Source organism: Ictidomys tridecemlineatus, chromosome 4 (assembly GCF_052094955.1).
Source record: "Ictidomys tridecemlineatus isolate mIctTri1 chromosome 4, mIctTri1.hap1, whole genome shotgun sequence".
Taxonomy (NCBI): domain Eukaryota; kingdom Metazoa; phylum Chordata; class Mammalia; order Rodentia; family Sciuridae; genus Ictidomys; species Ictidomys tridecemlineatus.
In genome coordinates this window covers 199,639,378-199,654,271 of record NC_135480.1, presented here as the reverse complement: position 1 = coordinate 199,654,271, position 14,894 = coordinate 199,639,378, and the positions used below count along the sequence as shown (strand labels likewise).

At 37.5% G+C, this 14,894-nt stretch overlaps 1 protein-coding gene across 12 annotated transcripts in view; it reads left to right on the top strand.

Moving 5' to 3' along the window:
• Dennd1a (DENN domain containing 1A) overlaps window positions 1-14,894 on the top strand; it is a 517,467-nt gene that overhangs the window by 163,393 nt on the left and 339,180 nt on the right. For 11 of the 12 annotated variants that reach the window (XM_021723518.3, XM_021723517.3, XM_040286285.2 and 8 more), the window contains one exon: window positions 4,080-4,199. The exons of the other annotated variant lie outside the window; for it this stretch is intronic. In XM_021723518.3, the coding sequence (XP_021579193.2) occupies window positions 4,080-4,199 (120 nt within the window). The remainder of the gene's footprint in view (window positions 1-4,079; window positions 4,200-14,894) is intronic. 12 annotated transcript variants of the gene reach the window in all.

Genomic DNA, 14,894 nt, shown 5'->3' with positions numbered 1-14,894 from the left:
TCTTCTTTTCCTATTTTTATGCCTTTAATTTCTTTCGTCTAATTGCTCTGGCCAGTTTTTCGAGAACTATGTTGAACAGAAGTGGTGAGAGAGGGCATCCCTGTCTTGTTCCAGATTTTAGAGGGAATGCCTTCAATTTTTCTCCATTCAGAATGATGCTAGCCTGAGGCTTAGCATAGATTGCTTTTACAATGTTGAGATATGTTCCTGTTATCCCTGGTTTTTCTAGAGTTTTGAACTAAAGGAATGCTGTACTTTGTCGAATGCTTTTTTTGCATCTATCAAGATGATCATATGGTTCTTATTTTTAAGTCTATTGATGTGGTGAATAACATTTATTGATTTCCGTATATTGAACCAGCCTTGCATCCCAGGGATGAATCCTACTTGATCATGGTGCACAATTTTTTTGATATGTTTTTGAATCCGATTGGCCAGAATTTTATTGAGGATTTTTGCATCTAGGTTCATTAGAGATATTGGTCTGCAGTTTTCTTTCTTTGAAGTGTCTTTGTCTGGTTTAGGAATCAGGGTGATGTTGACCTCGTAGAATGAATTTGGAAGTTCTCCCTCTTTTTCTATTTCCTGAAATAGCTTGAAAAGTATTGGTATTAGTTCCTCTTTAAAGGTTTTGTAAAACTCTGCTGTATACCCATCTGGTCCTGGGCTTTTCTTAGTTGGTAGTCTTTTGATGTTTTCTTCTATTTCCTCAATTGATATTGGTCTGTTTAGGTTGTCTATGTCCTCCTGACTCAATCTGGGCAGATCATATGACTTAAGAAATTTATCGATGCCTTCACTATCTTCTATTTTATTGGAGTATAAGGATTCAAAATAATTTCTGATTATCTTCTGTATTTCTGAAGTGTCTGTTGTGATGTTGCCTTTTTCATCCTGTATGCTAGTAATTTGAGTTCTCTCTCTTCTTCTCTTCATTAGCATGGCTAAGGGTCTGTCGATTTTATTTATTTTTTTCAAAGAACCAACTTTTAGTTTTGTCAATTTTCTCAATTGTTTCTTTTGTTTCAATTTCATTAATTTCAGCTCTGATTTTAATTATTTCTTGCCTTCTACTTCTTTTGCTGTTGTTTTGCTCTTCTTTTTCTAGGATTTTGAGATGAAGTATGAGATCATTTATTTGTTGGTTTTTTCTTTTTTTTAAGGAATGAACTCCAAGCAATGAATTTTCCTCTTAGAACTGCTTTCAATGTGTCCCATAGATTCCAATATGTTGTGTCTGTGTTTTCATTTATCTCTAAGAATTTTTTAATTTCCTCCTCGATGTCTTCTATAACCCATTGATCATTCAGTAACCTATTGTTCATTCTCCAAGTGATGCATGATTTTTCCTTCCTTCTTTTATCGTTGATTTTCAGTTTCATTTCATTATGATCAGATAAGATGCATGGTATTATCTGTACTCCTTTATATCGTCTAAGAGTTGCCCTGTGACATAATATGTGATCTGTTTTTGAGAAGGATCCATGTGCTGCTGAGAAAAAAGTGTAGCTGCTTGATGTTGGCTGGTATATTCTATATATGTCAATTAAGTCTAGGTTGTTAATTGTGTTATTGAGTTCTATAGTTTCCTTATTCAACTTTTGTTTGGAAGATCTGTCCAGTAGTGAGAGAGGTGTGTTGAAGTCTCCCATGATTATTGTATGGTGGTCTATTAGACTCTTGAACTTGAGAAGAGTTTGCTTGATGAACATAGCTGCACCATTGTTTGGGGCATATATATTTATGATTGTTATGTCTTGTTGGTGTATGGTTCCCTTGAGCAGTATGTAGTGTCCCTCTTTATCCCTTTTGATTAACTTTGGCTTGAAATCTATTTTATTAGATATGAGTATGGACACTCCTGCTTGTTTCTGAAGTCCATATGAGTGATATGATTTTTCCCAACCTGGTAGACTGATTTTTAAATAATGGATTTTAAAACACTTTGCAGCTTTTTAAAAAGTTTCTAGACTAATCTAATTAGTAATATGCTTTAAAATTTTTGTCTCCTATTGCTTCTAAGTATTATTTTCTACTTTTTTGCTTTGCAGGATTTTTTTTTAGCTTTTTTCTTTAATATCTTTGCTTCAAACATTGCTTCCATTTCTTAAAAAGCATTTTGCAATACTTAAAATTTTGGTGTTTCTTTTTAATTTTTTTTTCATGAGCTCTATTATTATTATATTATTTGCATTACAATTCTTAATACACTTTTATACCACATTTTTTCATATCTCTGTATATAAGATATGTTGACACCAAATTCACATCTTCATACATGTATTTTGTACAATGATGAGGGTCTCTTTCCACCTTCCATGCAATTCCCCTTCTCCCTCCCTTTCCCTCCCATCCCTCTTTCTTATCTAGAGGTAATCTTCTTCCCATGCTCTTCCTCCCTACCCCATTTTGAGTCACCCCCCCCCCCCGCTTATATCAGAGAAGACATTCGGTATTTGTGTTTTCGGATTGGCTAACTTCCCTTAGCATAATCTGCTCTAATGCCACTTATTTCCCTGCAGATGCCATGATCTTATTATTTTTTAGTGCTGAGTAATATTCCATTGTATATAAATGCCACATTTTTTTAATCCATTCATCCATTGAAGGGCATCTAGTTTGGCTCCAGAGTTTAGCTATTATGAATTGTGCTGCTATAAACATTGATGTGGCTGTGTACCTGAAGTATGCTGTTTTTAGGTCCTTTAGGTATAGTCCGAGAAGAGGAATAGCTGGGTCAAATGGTGGTTCCATTCCCAGCTTTTCAAGGAATCTCCATACTGCTTTCCAAATTTGCTGCACCAATTTGCAGTCCAACCAGCAATGTATGAGTGTATCTTTTTCCCTGGCATCCTTGCCAGCTTGTTGTTGTTTGTCTTCATAATGGCTGCCATTCTTACTGGAGTGAGATGGTATCTTAGAGTAGTTTTGATTTTAATTTCTCTGATTGCTAGAGACGATGAGCATTTTTTCATATATTTGGGTTTTAAATACATATTTTTTAGTTATAGATGGACACAATCTTTTTATTTTATTTTTATGTGGTACTGAGGATCGAACCCAGAGCCTCACGCATGGTAGACAATTGCTCTACCCCTGAGCCACAACCCAGCCCCTCGTTTATTTGTTGATTGATTGTATATCCTCTTGTTTCCCAGGGTAAAAATTTGTTCTCCTTATTCACCTCATATATTATTTCTCTTGCCGAGAAAAAAACTTTTTAGTTTGAATCCATCCCATTTGTTGATTCTTGGTTTTAATTCTTGTGCTATAGGCATCTTATTAAAAATTTTTGGTGTTTCTGTCCTATAAAAAATGAAATAAGTTTCTCATAAATTCAGAAATTATAAAAGAGGCATGAATTTAGGAAAGTAACACCTAACCTTGCCCTCTTTTCTTTTTAGTTTTAATGCCAGCTCCTCTTAGTAGCTGGCATTTTCAAGTTTGAACTTGATTCAGTTCCCTACCTGTTCTGCCCTTTAGTGTCCTTTTCTATAAAATGGGAATATCAGTGAAATTCCAAGGTTGTTGTGAGAGTAAATGAGATGGTATATATTAAATATCTAACTATGGCTGCATATAGAAGTCCCTTAAATTCTGCTGCTGCAGTCACTGTTAGTTTTTGAACTAGAGTTGTTAGGTGAGCATTGTTAACAGTTGGTAGACTAGTAGAAAGTCACTGCCTAAGGTACCAGCTGGTAAGGGGCAAAAGCTGGATTTTAAGCCTTGCTCTGAATCAGCTGGTACTTTAGGCAGTGACTTTCCCAGCTCTTTGTTCATCTGTAAAATGAAGTAGATAGAGTTCATGTTTTGGAATTGATGGCCTGAATGCTACTGGTACAAGAGTGCTGATGATTTTGATTTTGGGTGGTCACTAGACCAAACTGCTGTCTTTTTCTTTTTTTAAAAAAAAATTAGCTTACAGTCTATTCCCTTGAAATGTGTAAATTTTAAGTTCATTTATAAAATTTTCCAGTGAGAGAGGAAATGTTCTAGGTTCATTGACTTGTTGTGATTAGATACTTTATCAAGAAACTTACTGCACGTTCATCTCTTCCTTTGTTCTGTCATTGCTGCAGCCTCACAGTTAGCCAAGTTGGCCAGAACTTCACATTTGTGCTCACTGACATTGACAGCAAACAGAGATTTGGATTCTGCCGCTTATCTTCAGGAGCCAAGAGCTGCTTCTGTATCTTAAGGTAAGAGAGAAAGGCTGCTTCTATATCTTAAGGTAAGAGAGAAATGCTTTGACCATTGGTATTTCTGCAAAACAATGTCAGCTTTTGCGTTGTTCTTCTGTAATTAAGTTTTCCAGCTGTTCTTTTTATTTTCCTATCTGTTTCCTACAAGTCACTGCACTTGGGGAGAAGGACTTTGCAGTGTTTTTTGCACTTGGAGTTTTGCAGATAATTGCATTTATTTATTTGTATCACATCCCTTGGGTGGGAAGGGCCCATTTCTCCTGTGTAGCATGTGGAAGCTGGAGAGTCCGACTGACTTCAGTTTTTCCTGCTGTTATCTGGAGCTGTCAGAAATTAGCCTGTTAGGCTTTCCTGTGGACATTTTGTGTATGTAAGATTATTAATAAAGTATGCGTCTGCAGCTTGGGACGTCTTGCAGATATGGGTTGTGTCTTCCTCTAAGCAACACCCTTGCCCCCTTTGGGTCAACGAATGAATAACGTTTCCCAACTTGGCTACCTCTGTAGTGGTTTTTAAAAAGTACAGATTCCTGTGAGAAGGCTTCTTTAGGACTTCCGAAATTCCCTTCATACACCAGAGCTACACTTGCTGAATGCTCTGTTTCCTCCTGCCAAGGGGTTAGCATGTTCTGGGGTTGGAGGATGTGTGGAAATTTGATTTTTGAGCTGCTGGCTCTGTGGGCTCCTGCTGGGCGCCTCCTGAGGGGGAGGTAAAGGCATCCCACACACTCTCTTCTCCATCTGCCCTGGTTTAGTAGGTGTCAGAGGGGCCTGCCTCCTGTCTCTCTCTGCTCATGTGGAGCAGCCCAGGCTAGGCAGCAGGGAGGCGCCCATGACAAAATCCTGGCCCCAGGCTTGGCCTTGGCCCTGGGCCTGGGGATAAAAGGCCAGACCTCTATGGATTCCAGAAAGGGTAGTTCTTTGCTGTAATAGTCTCTGCACTTCCTTCATCTTCTCACTAAGAACACCCCCCTTTCCTGTCCTCCAGACCCATACAACCACATGCCTTAGGACAAGAGGGACTATCTTTTGAAGCTCCTTTGCTCACTGTCAATCTGGATTGCTGTGTGTTAGCATTTCTTTGTACCACTCTTATTATCATTCTTTATCAGTGAGGTCAACTCTTTTCTGCACCAAGCATAGCATTCATAATCTGGGCACTGGAGACAACGTGCTGGAAAGCCATCAGGAAGTAGGCAGAACCTGTGTGCAGCTGTTCTCAAGTCTGCCTTTGTCTTTGTAGCCCAGGCCCAGTGCTACCTGCCCAAAGAACTCAACTTGGATGTCGGTGATCATATACTTTGCAATTTGACAATAATGGTGATTTTTTTTTCTTTTTAAAGAATTTTTCTCTTCCATTTTTGTCTGTTATTTTCCAGCCTTGGCCAGGACACTGCTTTTTATATGGTTCATATGAGGGAGATGAGGGCTTAACCTAATTTCTTGAAGTTTTGCAGAAGTGTTATTCCCTCATAATATTTTGAGCTACAACATTTGTTTCTCTCTAAATTGGAGTGTGTGTATGTGTGTGTGCGCGCGCATGATCACATTGGCTCAGTGAATGTCTGAAAATTGAAAAACTGTTCAAAAATTTAAATTTAATATACTGAGAGTATAGCTCAATGGTAGTGTGTGCTGAGCACAATAAGGCCCTGTATTCTGTTCTCAGTACTACTAATAAACAAGCAAACAAATAAATAAAAATAAATTTAAAATTGCCCTCATCTGATTCTGAAGTTTGATTTTATGTGCCTATATTTTGGGTTGTAGAGTTGGTGTTTGTGAGAGGCCAGTTGAGCAGCCTTCATGCTATCATCATTTAGAATGAAAAATAGTAGCAATTGGTCCTGTTATACTCAGTTAGAACTATGGAGAAAAATTTGGTGGCTTAATTCATTTATTTGTTTGTCAACCCTTAACTGAATGCCTACTATTAGCTAGTTCTTGGCCTTGAGGAGTTCCCAGACTAGCAGGGAGATGGATGATTGCACAACAGCATGCTATGTATAATATGTAGGATGATATCAAGACATAGTGTCTTTTTATTGTTGACTTTATAGTACCAAAAAATAGTGATTGGCACTAGAAATAAAACATGAGTTTTGGAACATGCACTTTGTGTGTATTTAACATCATAGGGAAAAAATTCTCGTTTATTTAGCCATAGCCTGAGTCAAACACTTTCCCTGTTTGGTTTGGTGATATAGTTCAGCTGTTGGTGGCTTGTCTAGTGGGGGAACTACCGAGATCTGCCCAGAGACTGAGGGCACAGTTTGGGACTGGTGAGATTATTAGCTTTGTCTTTTGTTGTTTGGTCTCCCTGATTTCTTCAGATACTTTTTATTTTCTTAACCTGTGCCTCGAGAGCCAGTCACGCTTCACAATGTGCCCAGTGGCACAGCTCATGTCTGTGCATAAGCCACCTCTAGTTTGCTTTCCATTCTCTTCACGAGGGATGTAGCTCCCCGTAGTGGCGTGTATGCAGAATCTGCCTCTGCTTCCCCAAATTTAGCTTCTTGGACTTACTTATTCCCTGCCTGCTCTCCCAGGCTTATGTGTCCCCTATGAATCACTATATCTTCTCTGCCTTCACAGGTCTACCCATTCTCTGAGAGCAATCTTCCCCAGTTAGAGACCATGGAATTCTCTCCTCTGGGCACAAGGACCAGAGTTACACACTCATGACCTCAGTTACACACTCATGCTGTCATCTTCCTGTGTCTTTTGTGTCTATTGGATAATCAGCTCTTTCTGGTAAAGACCATGTCTTAGTTCTGTATTTCTAGCACTTAGAGTAGTGTTTAACCAAGCAACTATGTGCCTGATATTCAGAGAAAGGGAGATGTACAGAGAATGGAAGGATAGGGTACTAAAGTCCCTGAATGAAAATATGGGCCTCAAGGGATATTTATTTCAAAGAGGAGAAATGAAATTTAGTTATTGGCAGAAGCATGGTTCATACGACGAAACTCATTTTATACTAGTTAGAAGAAGTGCACCTTTGAATTTTGCAGGGAGATCCAGTGTTGAGTGGCAGACATCATGTCCATAAAGCATTAGGTTATTTGTAATATAATTTTGGGGGGAGGTACCGGGAATTGAACTCGGGAGTATTCGACCACTGAGCCACATTCCCATTCCTATTTTGTATTTTACTTAAGAGACAGGGTCTCACTGAGTTGCTTAGCACCTTGCTGCTGCTGAAGCTGACTTTGAACTTGAGATTGTTCTGTCTCAGCCTCCTGAGTCACTGGGATTCCAGGCTTGTGCCACTGTGCCTTGCTTATATTATAAAATTTAAACTTAATTTCACAGTGAAAGGTTCTTTGACATCTTTTATACATGTAACTTATTTATTAGGTTTATTTTTATTTTCTGTCTCTCCCTACCAGAGTGCAAACTTTATAAAGGTTGAGAATTTTTCTTTTTTTTCTTCCACAAATGTATCAAAGGTTATCAAAGAATATCTGGCCCATGGTAGGCACTGGATGAAGGAGTAAATCCCATTTATTTAAAACAAAAAACCTTGAAAGCAATGTAGTTGTATTAGATTATAAACAAGTTGCATTAATACAAATACCAATAAAAACCAAATGCATTTGGCTATGGTTTTTTGGGATTGGCTAACTTCACTTAGCATTATCTTCTCTAACTCCATTCATTTACCTGAAAATATCATGATTTTATTCTCTTTTATTGATGAGTAATATTCCATTGTGTTGTATATATGCCACATTTTTAAAAAATTCATTCATCTACTTAAGGGCATCTAGATTGGTTCCACAGTTTAGCTATTGTGAATTGAGCTGCTATAAACATTGATGTGGCTGTGTCCCCTAGTATGCTGTTCTTAAGTCCTTTGAGTATAGAACTAGGAGAGGGATAGCTGGGTCAAATGGTAGTTCCATTCCCAATTTTCCAAAGAATCTCCATACTGCACCAATTTGCAGAGGCTTGAACTCAGGGTACTCAACCAATTTGCAGTCTACCAGCACTGTACGAGTGTACCGTTTCCCCCACATCCTTGCCAACACTTATTGTTGTTTTTATTCATAATAGCTGCCATTTTGACTGGAATGAGATGAAATCTTAGAGTAGTTTTGATTTGCATTTCTCTAATTGCTAGTGATGATGAACTTTTTTTTCATATTTTCTCTGATATAGCAAGGCTGATTCATAGTGGGGTAGGGAGGGAGGAGCATGGGAGGAATAGACAAAACTCTGGATAGGGCAGAGGGGTGGGAGGGGAAGGGGGGGCATGGGGTTAGAAATGATGGTATAATGTGATGAACATCATTATCCAAAGTACATGTATGAAGACACGAATTGGTGTGACCAGAGATATGAAAAATTTGTGCTCTATATGTGTAATAAGAATTGTAATGCATTCCACTGTCATATATAAATAAAAAATTAATTTCAAAAAAATGAGAAAAAAAAGAGTCAAATGCATTATTTTCTGCCATGGTTGACTAGTTCCTGCCATTAAAGAATTTTTACTTCTCCTTGAGATTCATCATAATATTATTAATGAGTTGCTAGATGATAGTTAATACAAATTAAAAAAAACCAACTAGGACAATAGTAGGTATGGGTAAGTTACTTGTTCTTCATGATAAGCCTAGGAAAGTGAGAGCATTTTCAGATGTTAGACACATTTATCTCAGAAGTCTTTCAGTTAATAAAACAAAATGATTTACAATTGGAATTTTTTTCATGGCTTCCAATTTGCTCAAATGCACATACTTCATCAAGGCCAAATCTGATATCTGAGATATCTAGCTATCTGCTTTTTCTAGCCAGTTTCTGGTTTGGGGTCAATAGAAGGAGCATAAGAGTTCAAAGTCATAAAGTTGTTGTTTGGGAGTTATGAAAGATGTGTCAAACAATAATCAGATTTCTTTATAAAGAAACATTATATATAGTTGTGTTCTACAATGTTCTCCATTATCCATATGGATCTTATTTAAGCTCTTGGGAAAACCTGAGTTTTCAACCAAATGAAGCTGTTTGGAACCTATTATGTATTTTGGGAAAAAAAGTGTTTTCACTAAGGTGTTACCTAAATTTTTTTAGTTTAACTTTTAAAATTTTTATTCAATTCAGAAGTATCTGAGTACCTAATACATACCTGGAATAGGCAGTACTTGGTCTTTGGCCTTTATTTATTTTAAGTCCCATTAAATAGACACAAAGATTTATCCCCAGCTTCCCACTGGAAGACCTTTTGGATACCCATGGTCATCCAAGCTTTTGATGACTGAACTTGAATTACAAAATGAAAACAGTAAGTACTTTTTGTCATTTATGAACAATAGTAAGGACTTTCTGTCATTTACAAATCTACAATCAAATATACCTCCAGGTATACTATTCTCAGATATGGTTTTTTGATATCCAACTACCATTTTACTTTTGCTATCCTTACTGTGTTGGGAGGTACTCAATATTTGGGAAGAGAATATGTAAATAAGTAATTAAATATAGTTTGATATGTGTTATTAAAAAATATATGAGTGGCTGGGGTTGTGGCTCAGTGGCAGAGCTCTTCCTCGAATATATGGGGCACTGAGTTTGATCCTCAGTGCCACATTTTTAAAAAATGAATAAAGATATTGTGTCCATGTACAACTAAAAAATAATTTAAGAAAATATATGAGCACATGTATGGTTCTTTGGGGTCACAGATTAGGCAGTGTTCATCTCTAGTTGGCAAATCAAATCGGGGATATATTGCCGGTGGGATCCAGTTAAACTGGCTCAAACAGAATGAATGAACAATTGCCTGGAGGTGCATGGGAGAAACACTCTATTTAATGAGAGGTGATATGCAAAGTCTCTGAGGAATGAAAGAAAGAAAGAAATGAAAGAATCCTGTGAATGCTAGTCAGGGTGAAGCAAAAGATGGTACCACAGAAGTCTTTGGTCATATTGTGAGAGTGCTGGTGTGGGCATACCTAAATTTTAGATTTATCTCATAGCAAATTGGAATGCCATTGAATGGTTTGGGACAGGTACTTGGGTATTCCTGGTTATTGTTTTTCTGGTTATTATTGATTGTTGCACATCAGTTTGAGAGTAGCATCTGATTTACATAGGAGTTTTCAAACTTCAACTTCAGTTTCTGTTTGTCTTCAGTTTCTTGGGCCCCTGTTGAAAAGTGATTGTCCTTCTTTCCATGCTAGCTGGCATACAAACGTCTGTTTAAACTGAATGTTTTCAATGAGAATCTTCTTACTCCAGTGCTCTTTCTGGCCTAGTGGTAGGAACAAACATTGCATCCTTTTTCAGCTGTGTTGAGATCATTTTTACTCTAAACATAGAAAAGCTCAGTTTTCACACACAGAAAAAGAAGCTAGAAGTAATAAAGAGTCTGGGTTTAAGAATTCCGGCTTCCGTTTCTAACTGTTCCAGTGTTTTTAAACCAACACTTACAGTTCAGAGAAAAATCAAAGGGCTTCGTCTCCTCAGGCAGGTGCGGAGGCAGAAGCCCTTTTAGATTGTGTGTGAGCTGCTTTAGTTTAAAATAAGTGTTTAGGGGTGGGGGAGGGAGTTGAAGAGGAAGGCTGTGGGGACAGCTCCCAGATTTTTACCTTGAAAGCAGGTGTTGTTGAAATATTCCAGAAACAGATGGAATCTCCTATTCTTGTTTTACGCTATTTATGGTTGTCTTGCCGGAGGGTACCCTGCTATACAAAAATGCACAGCCTGATGTTTGAGGGCAGCTTGGGCATCAAAGCTGGGGCCCCTCTGGGAGAAATCAGCCTTTCTTCCTATTGCCTGAAATGCCATTTTTGAAACATGTATTTAACAGAGGACTTCCCTCTGCCTTTCGAGAGTTTCTATTTCTCTGAAGCTGTTTTGGTTTCTTTTTAATAATTTTCCTTAAAAGTAAGATGAGTATTATGTTGTTGTTCCTTTCTGGATGATCAGTTAGGAGGAGGTCTACTGCTATGGCATACTTACAGTTTCACCCGTGTGGGTCCTGGGACATGGCGGCTGTCAGAAGCCAAACCGTGAAGTGACCTTGGGTGGCCCTGGTTTACTAGGCCAGGACATTTTCTGAGCCCCCGAGGAGCTCAGAAAGTACTGTATTATGTGTATGGGGTGCTCCTCAGGACATTGCTTTGTGGAAGGTTGTAACTTTTTTTTCTTAATTAAAAAAATGAAATGGTTGAAGAACATTGTATGTTTTATTGCCTTACAGATGCCTTCATACTTAGAAACACAATCCTCTGGGGAGTCACGACTTAACAACAGTAACAAGCTGTACAGTTTAAAGAAAATCACCTTTGAAGAGAAGAAAGGGAAATAAAACTGGCCCTGTTTTCCTAGTGGCCTGCTGTGGGAGGTAGTTTTGAGGACTGGGAAGCTGGACAGTCAGAAGGGCAGGTGTGTCTTTCGAAGGAACAGCACTGGATTGACACCAACAGCCAGCCTCAGGCCATCTGCTGTGGGAGGAAGCTCTTTTTCTCCTTCTGGTCCATGTCAGAGGAAACCATGTTGGCTCAGCCTTCCCTCAAGCAATCTGAGCTTGGGATAGTGAGGTATTTGAAACTCCTAAATTTGGCTAGCAAAAATTTTTCATTTTTGAGATTGAATGAGTTACAGATAAATGAAAGACATGGCATTTCCTTGCTTTGTTTTGAAAGCAGAGTACTTCCTTTTCTTAATGCTCATGAAGCTAAGTGCAGAGAAGCAAGTGAAACCCCCTAGGAACTTCATGAGTGCAGTCTGTTTTGTTTTGTTTTCCTTCCCCAAATGGCTCATCTTGCTGTCTCTTGTGACCACTGCTGTTGACTAATGTTGTGGCATTTTGAAGATAGATAGACTGAGTCTGGACAACTCATTAGAGAGGGTGGGGTAATGTATGTGTGTGGGGGTGGGTGGGGGGGATAACATGTATCAGGATTTATTTAATATCCCGGGTGGTTTACAGAATTCTTTTGTATTCATGTAGCAAGTCATGAAATGACCTCCATTAGAGAGATACCAGGGTTGAGACAGAGAAGGACACAGATCTATAAGGAAATCTATAAGGAGAAAGTAAAGGAATCTGTTTTGGAATCTGAAGTACAACCAAAGCCTATATATTATTTTCTTGCCACCAAAGCAACCATTATGAATTTCATATGGTTGTTCTATTAGTCTGCTATCTGTCTCTAGTTATAATAGCCATGATAGGTAGTTTGCCTTTACAGGAGTAGCTCAGAGGTGACTTTTTAGAAGTAATTACTATAGTTTATCCTCATTTTATAAATAATAAAAATGAGACAAGAAGACTTTGTCCCAAGTTCTTTGGCCGGCTTATGTCAGTCTCCTGATCCCTAATCCAGAGTTTTATCCAAATTATGGCAAGAGTCTTCCAGCTCAGGAGAATAAGACCAAGGTCACCTGAAACTAATGTTTTTTAAGACTCTGTAGCCTTTGAACAACTAATAATAAAAATTAAAAAAAAAAAGACTCTGTAGCCCTCATTTAACATCAAAGAGTTCTGTTCCCTTTTTTCTAGCATCATTGAAATCTATGTGAACAATCCAACCATGTGATTACAGAGTAAAGAAAATCGTCCATTCTGTTTAAATCTGATACAGGGTGTATTTGAATAGAAAACCAGTAAAATTGAACCTGCCTTTTGGGACAAAGTGTCTAAGGGTTCCACATGAGGGACCCTTTTTGGGAGATAGAAAAACATTCTGCAGGCGAGGTTATTTGGTGTTTTTTGGTCAAGTTTGAGTGTCAACAAGGTTTCTTGGATTTCTCTGCAAATCAACTTTGTTTCAACAGCTATAACAAGCATTAGGCATCTATCTCAGCCTTGTCTTTTTGATTGGGTAGAAGGTAGAAAAGAAAATGACTGGGCTGGGGATGTGGCTCAAGCGGTAGCGCGCTCGCCTGGCGTGCGTGCGGCCCGGGTTCGATCCTCAGCACCACATACCAACAAAGATGTTGTGTCTGCCGAAAACTAAAAAAAATAAATATTAAAAATTCTCTCTCTCTCCTCTCTCATCACTCTCTCTTAAAAAAAAAAGAAAATGACTCAGAGTATGCCTTCCTTAGTTTCCCTTTTTTTTTTAAGCCTAAAATTGCCCTTTGCATCTGAGCTACAGACTTATTTAAGAGCAAGATTGGTTTGTGAATACATAAGGAGTCTGAATGTGTTTGTCTGGTCCTTTCAGTGATCAGTTTGAGAAGTATGAACCCCATCATCTCTCCCTCCTAGAAGACTGAAGTAATGGCATAAATCTCTACAGAAGAATAATTATGCTATTTGAAGTTTGAAGATCCTGGAATTCTAACTATCAATTATGAGTGTATTTTTGTGATGTTATTTTTTGAGATTTTGAAGATATACATGCTTGTTAAAGGATTTTAGAAAAACTAAAGAAAAGTAAGAAATCTATCATTCCACCACTAATAATGATGAGGGTGTTCCATTCATCAAGTTGGGATTATGTTGTAGGTGTAATTTTATTAACGAGCTTTTTCAGTTATTAAATTGTAAACATCTTTACATATTATGAGACAGTCTTTCCTGAGAATGTTTTTGACTGTGTAATTTATTTGTATGAGGTTGACTTATAAGGGAAGAAGCTCTTAGTGATCTGAAAAAAATTTCTAGCTGAGATTTATATTCTTTATGAAAATGCAGTTGTTATAGGACATTCATTTAATTATCTTGGTATTTTTGTTTCATGAAAAAATACTCAAATTATTATTTTTTTAATCTTAACTGAGCTACTACCTGATTCTTTACAATGAAGGATACTTATTAGTGTTAGAAAACAATGAGCCCAAAAGTATGGAAACAATATCAAACTCTTTGTTGAGTCAAGTGGGAAGTAATATGTTTATTTTTCCTTTCTATATTTCCCTTTGTATATTTACATCTTTAAGTAATTATTTTGAGTAGCACAGATTGTATTATAAAATGCAAAAAATGATGTAACATAAAGTTAGATAGCATTATAATTTTGATTTTGAAATATATTACATTATGAGTAGAAAAAAATGTATCTAGAAACTTTGACAAAACTTATGGAATTTTTAAATATTGTAAAGAAAATTAAGTCCCTCTGTTGTAGCATGCAATGGAAATTGAATAGGTGTGTGTGTGTGTGTGTGTGTGTGTGTGTTTTAATTTCTTGTTCATAGGACTTGAAACTAGCAATAGTTTCAGGAAAAACTAAGGGTAATTATTATCCTTCAACTCAGTTCACCAGTGTTAGACTCCCACATGGGGGTATCTAATCCCTTATCTATAATACAAAGCAAAATTTATTACAAAATTTATTCAGGGAGGCATCATTTATGTTTTCTAACCCATTCTATTTCAAATGCCTTTGAAGTAAAGTAGGTGGAGCTTTGTATGTGGGGTCAGTTGTCCTACTGTTCATTTATTTATTCTGGTATTTTAACTAGCTCTTTATGTGTACTAATGAGCCCCAAATGCAGCAAAAGTGTTTTTCTGTAAACTTGATGTTTTTAAAAATATTTATTTTTAAAATGTAGTAGAGAAAGAAGTTGGGTGAAATTCAGTGTCCTGTACTTTGTGGTGTGCGCTCCTACCATGGCTGGTTTCCTCCCTTCCTCCCTCTACTTCTTCCTCCACTTCTCCCTCCCTCCCTCCCTCCCTCCCTCCCTCCCTTCCTTCCTTCCTTCCTTCCTTAAAAAATTTTTTTCTCATAGGAAA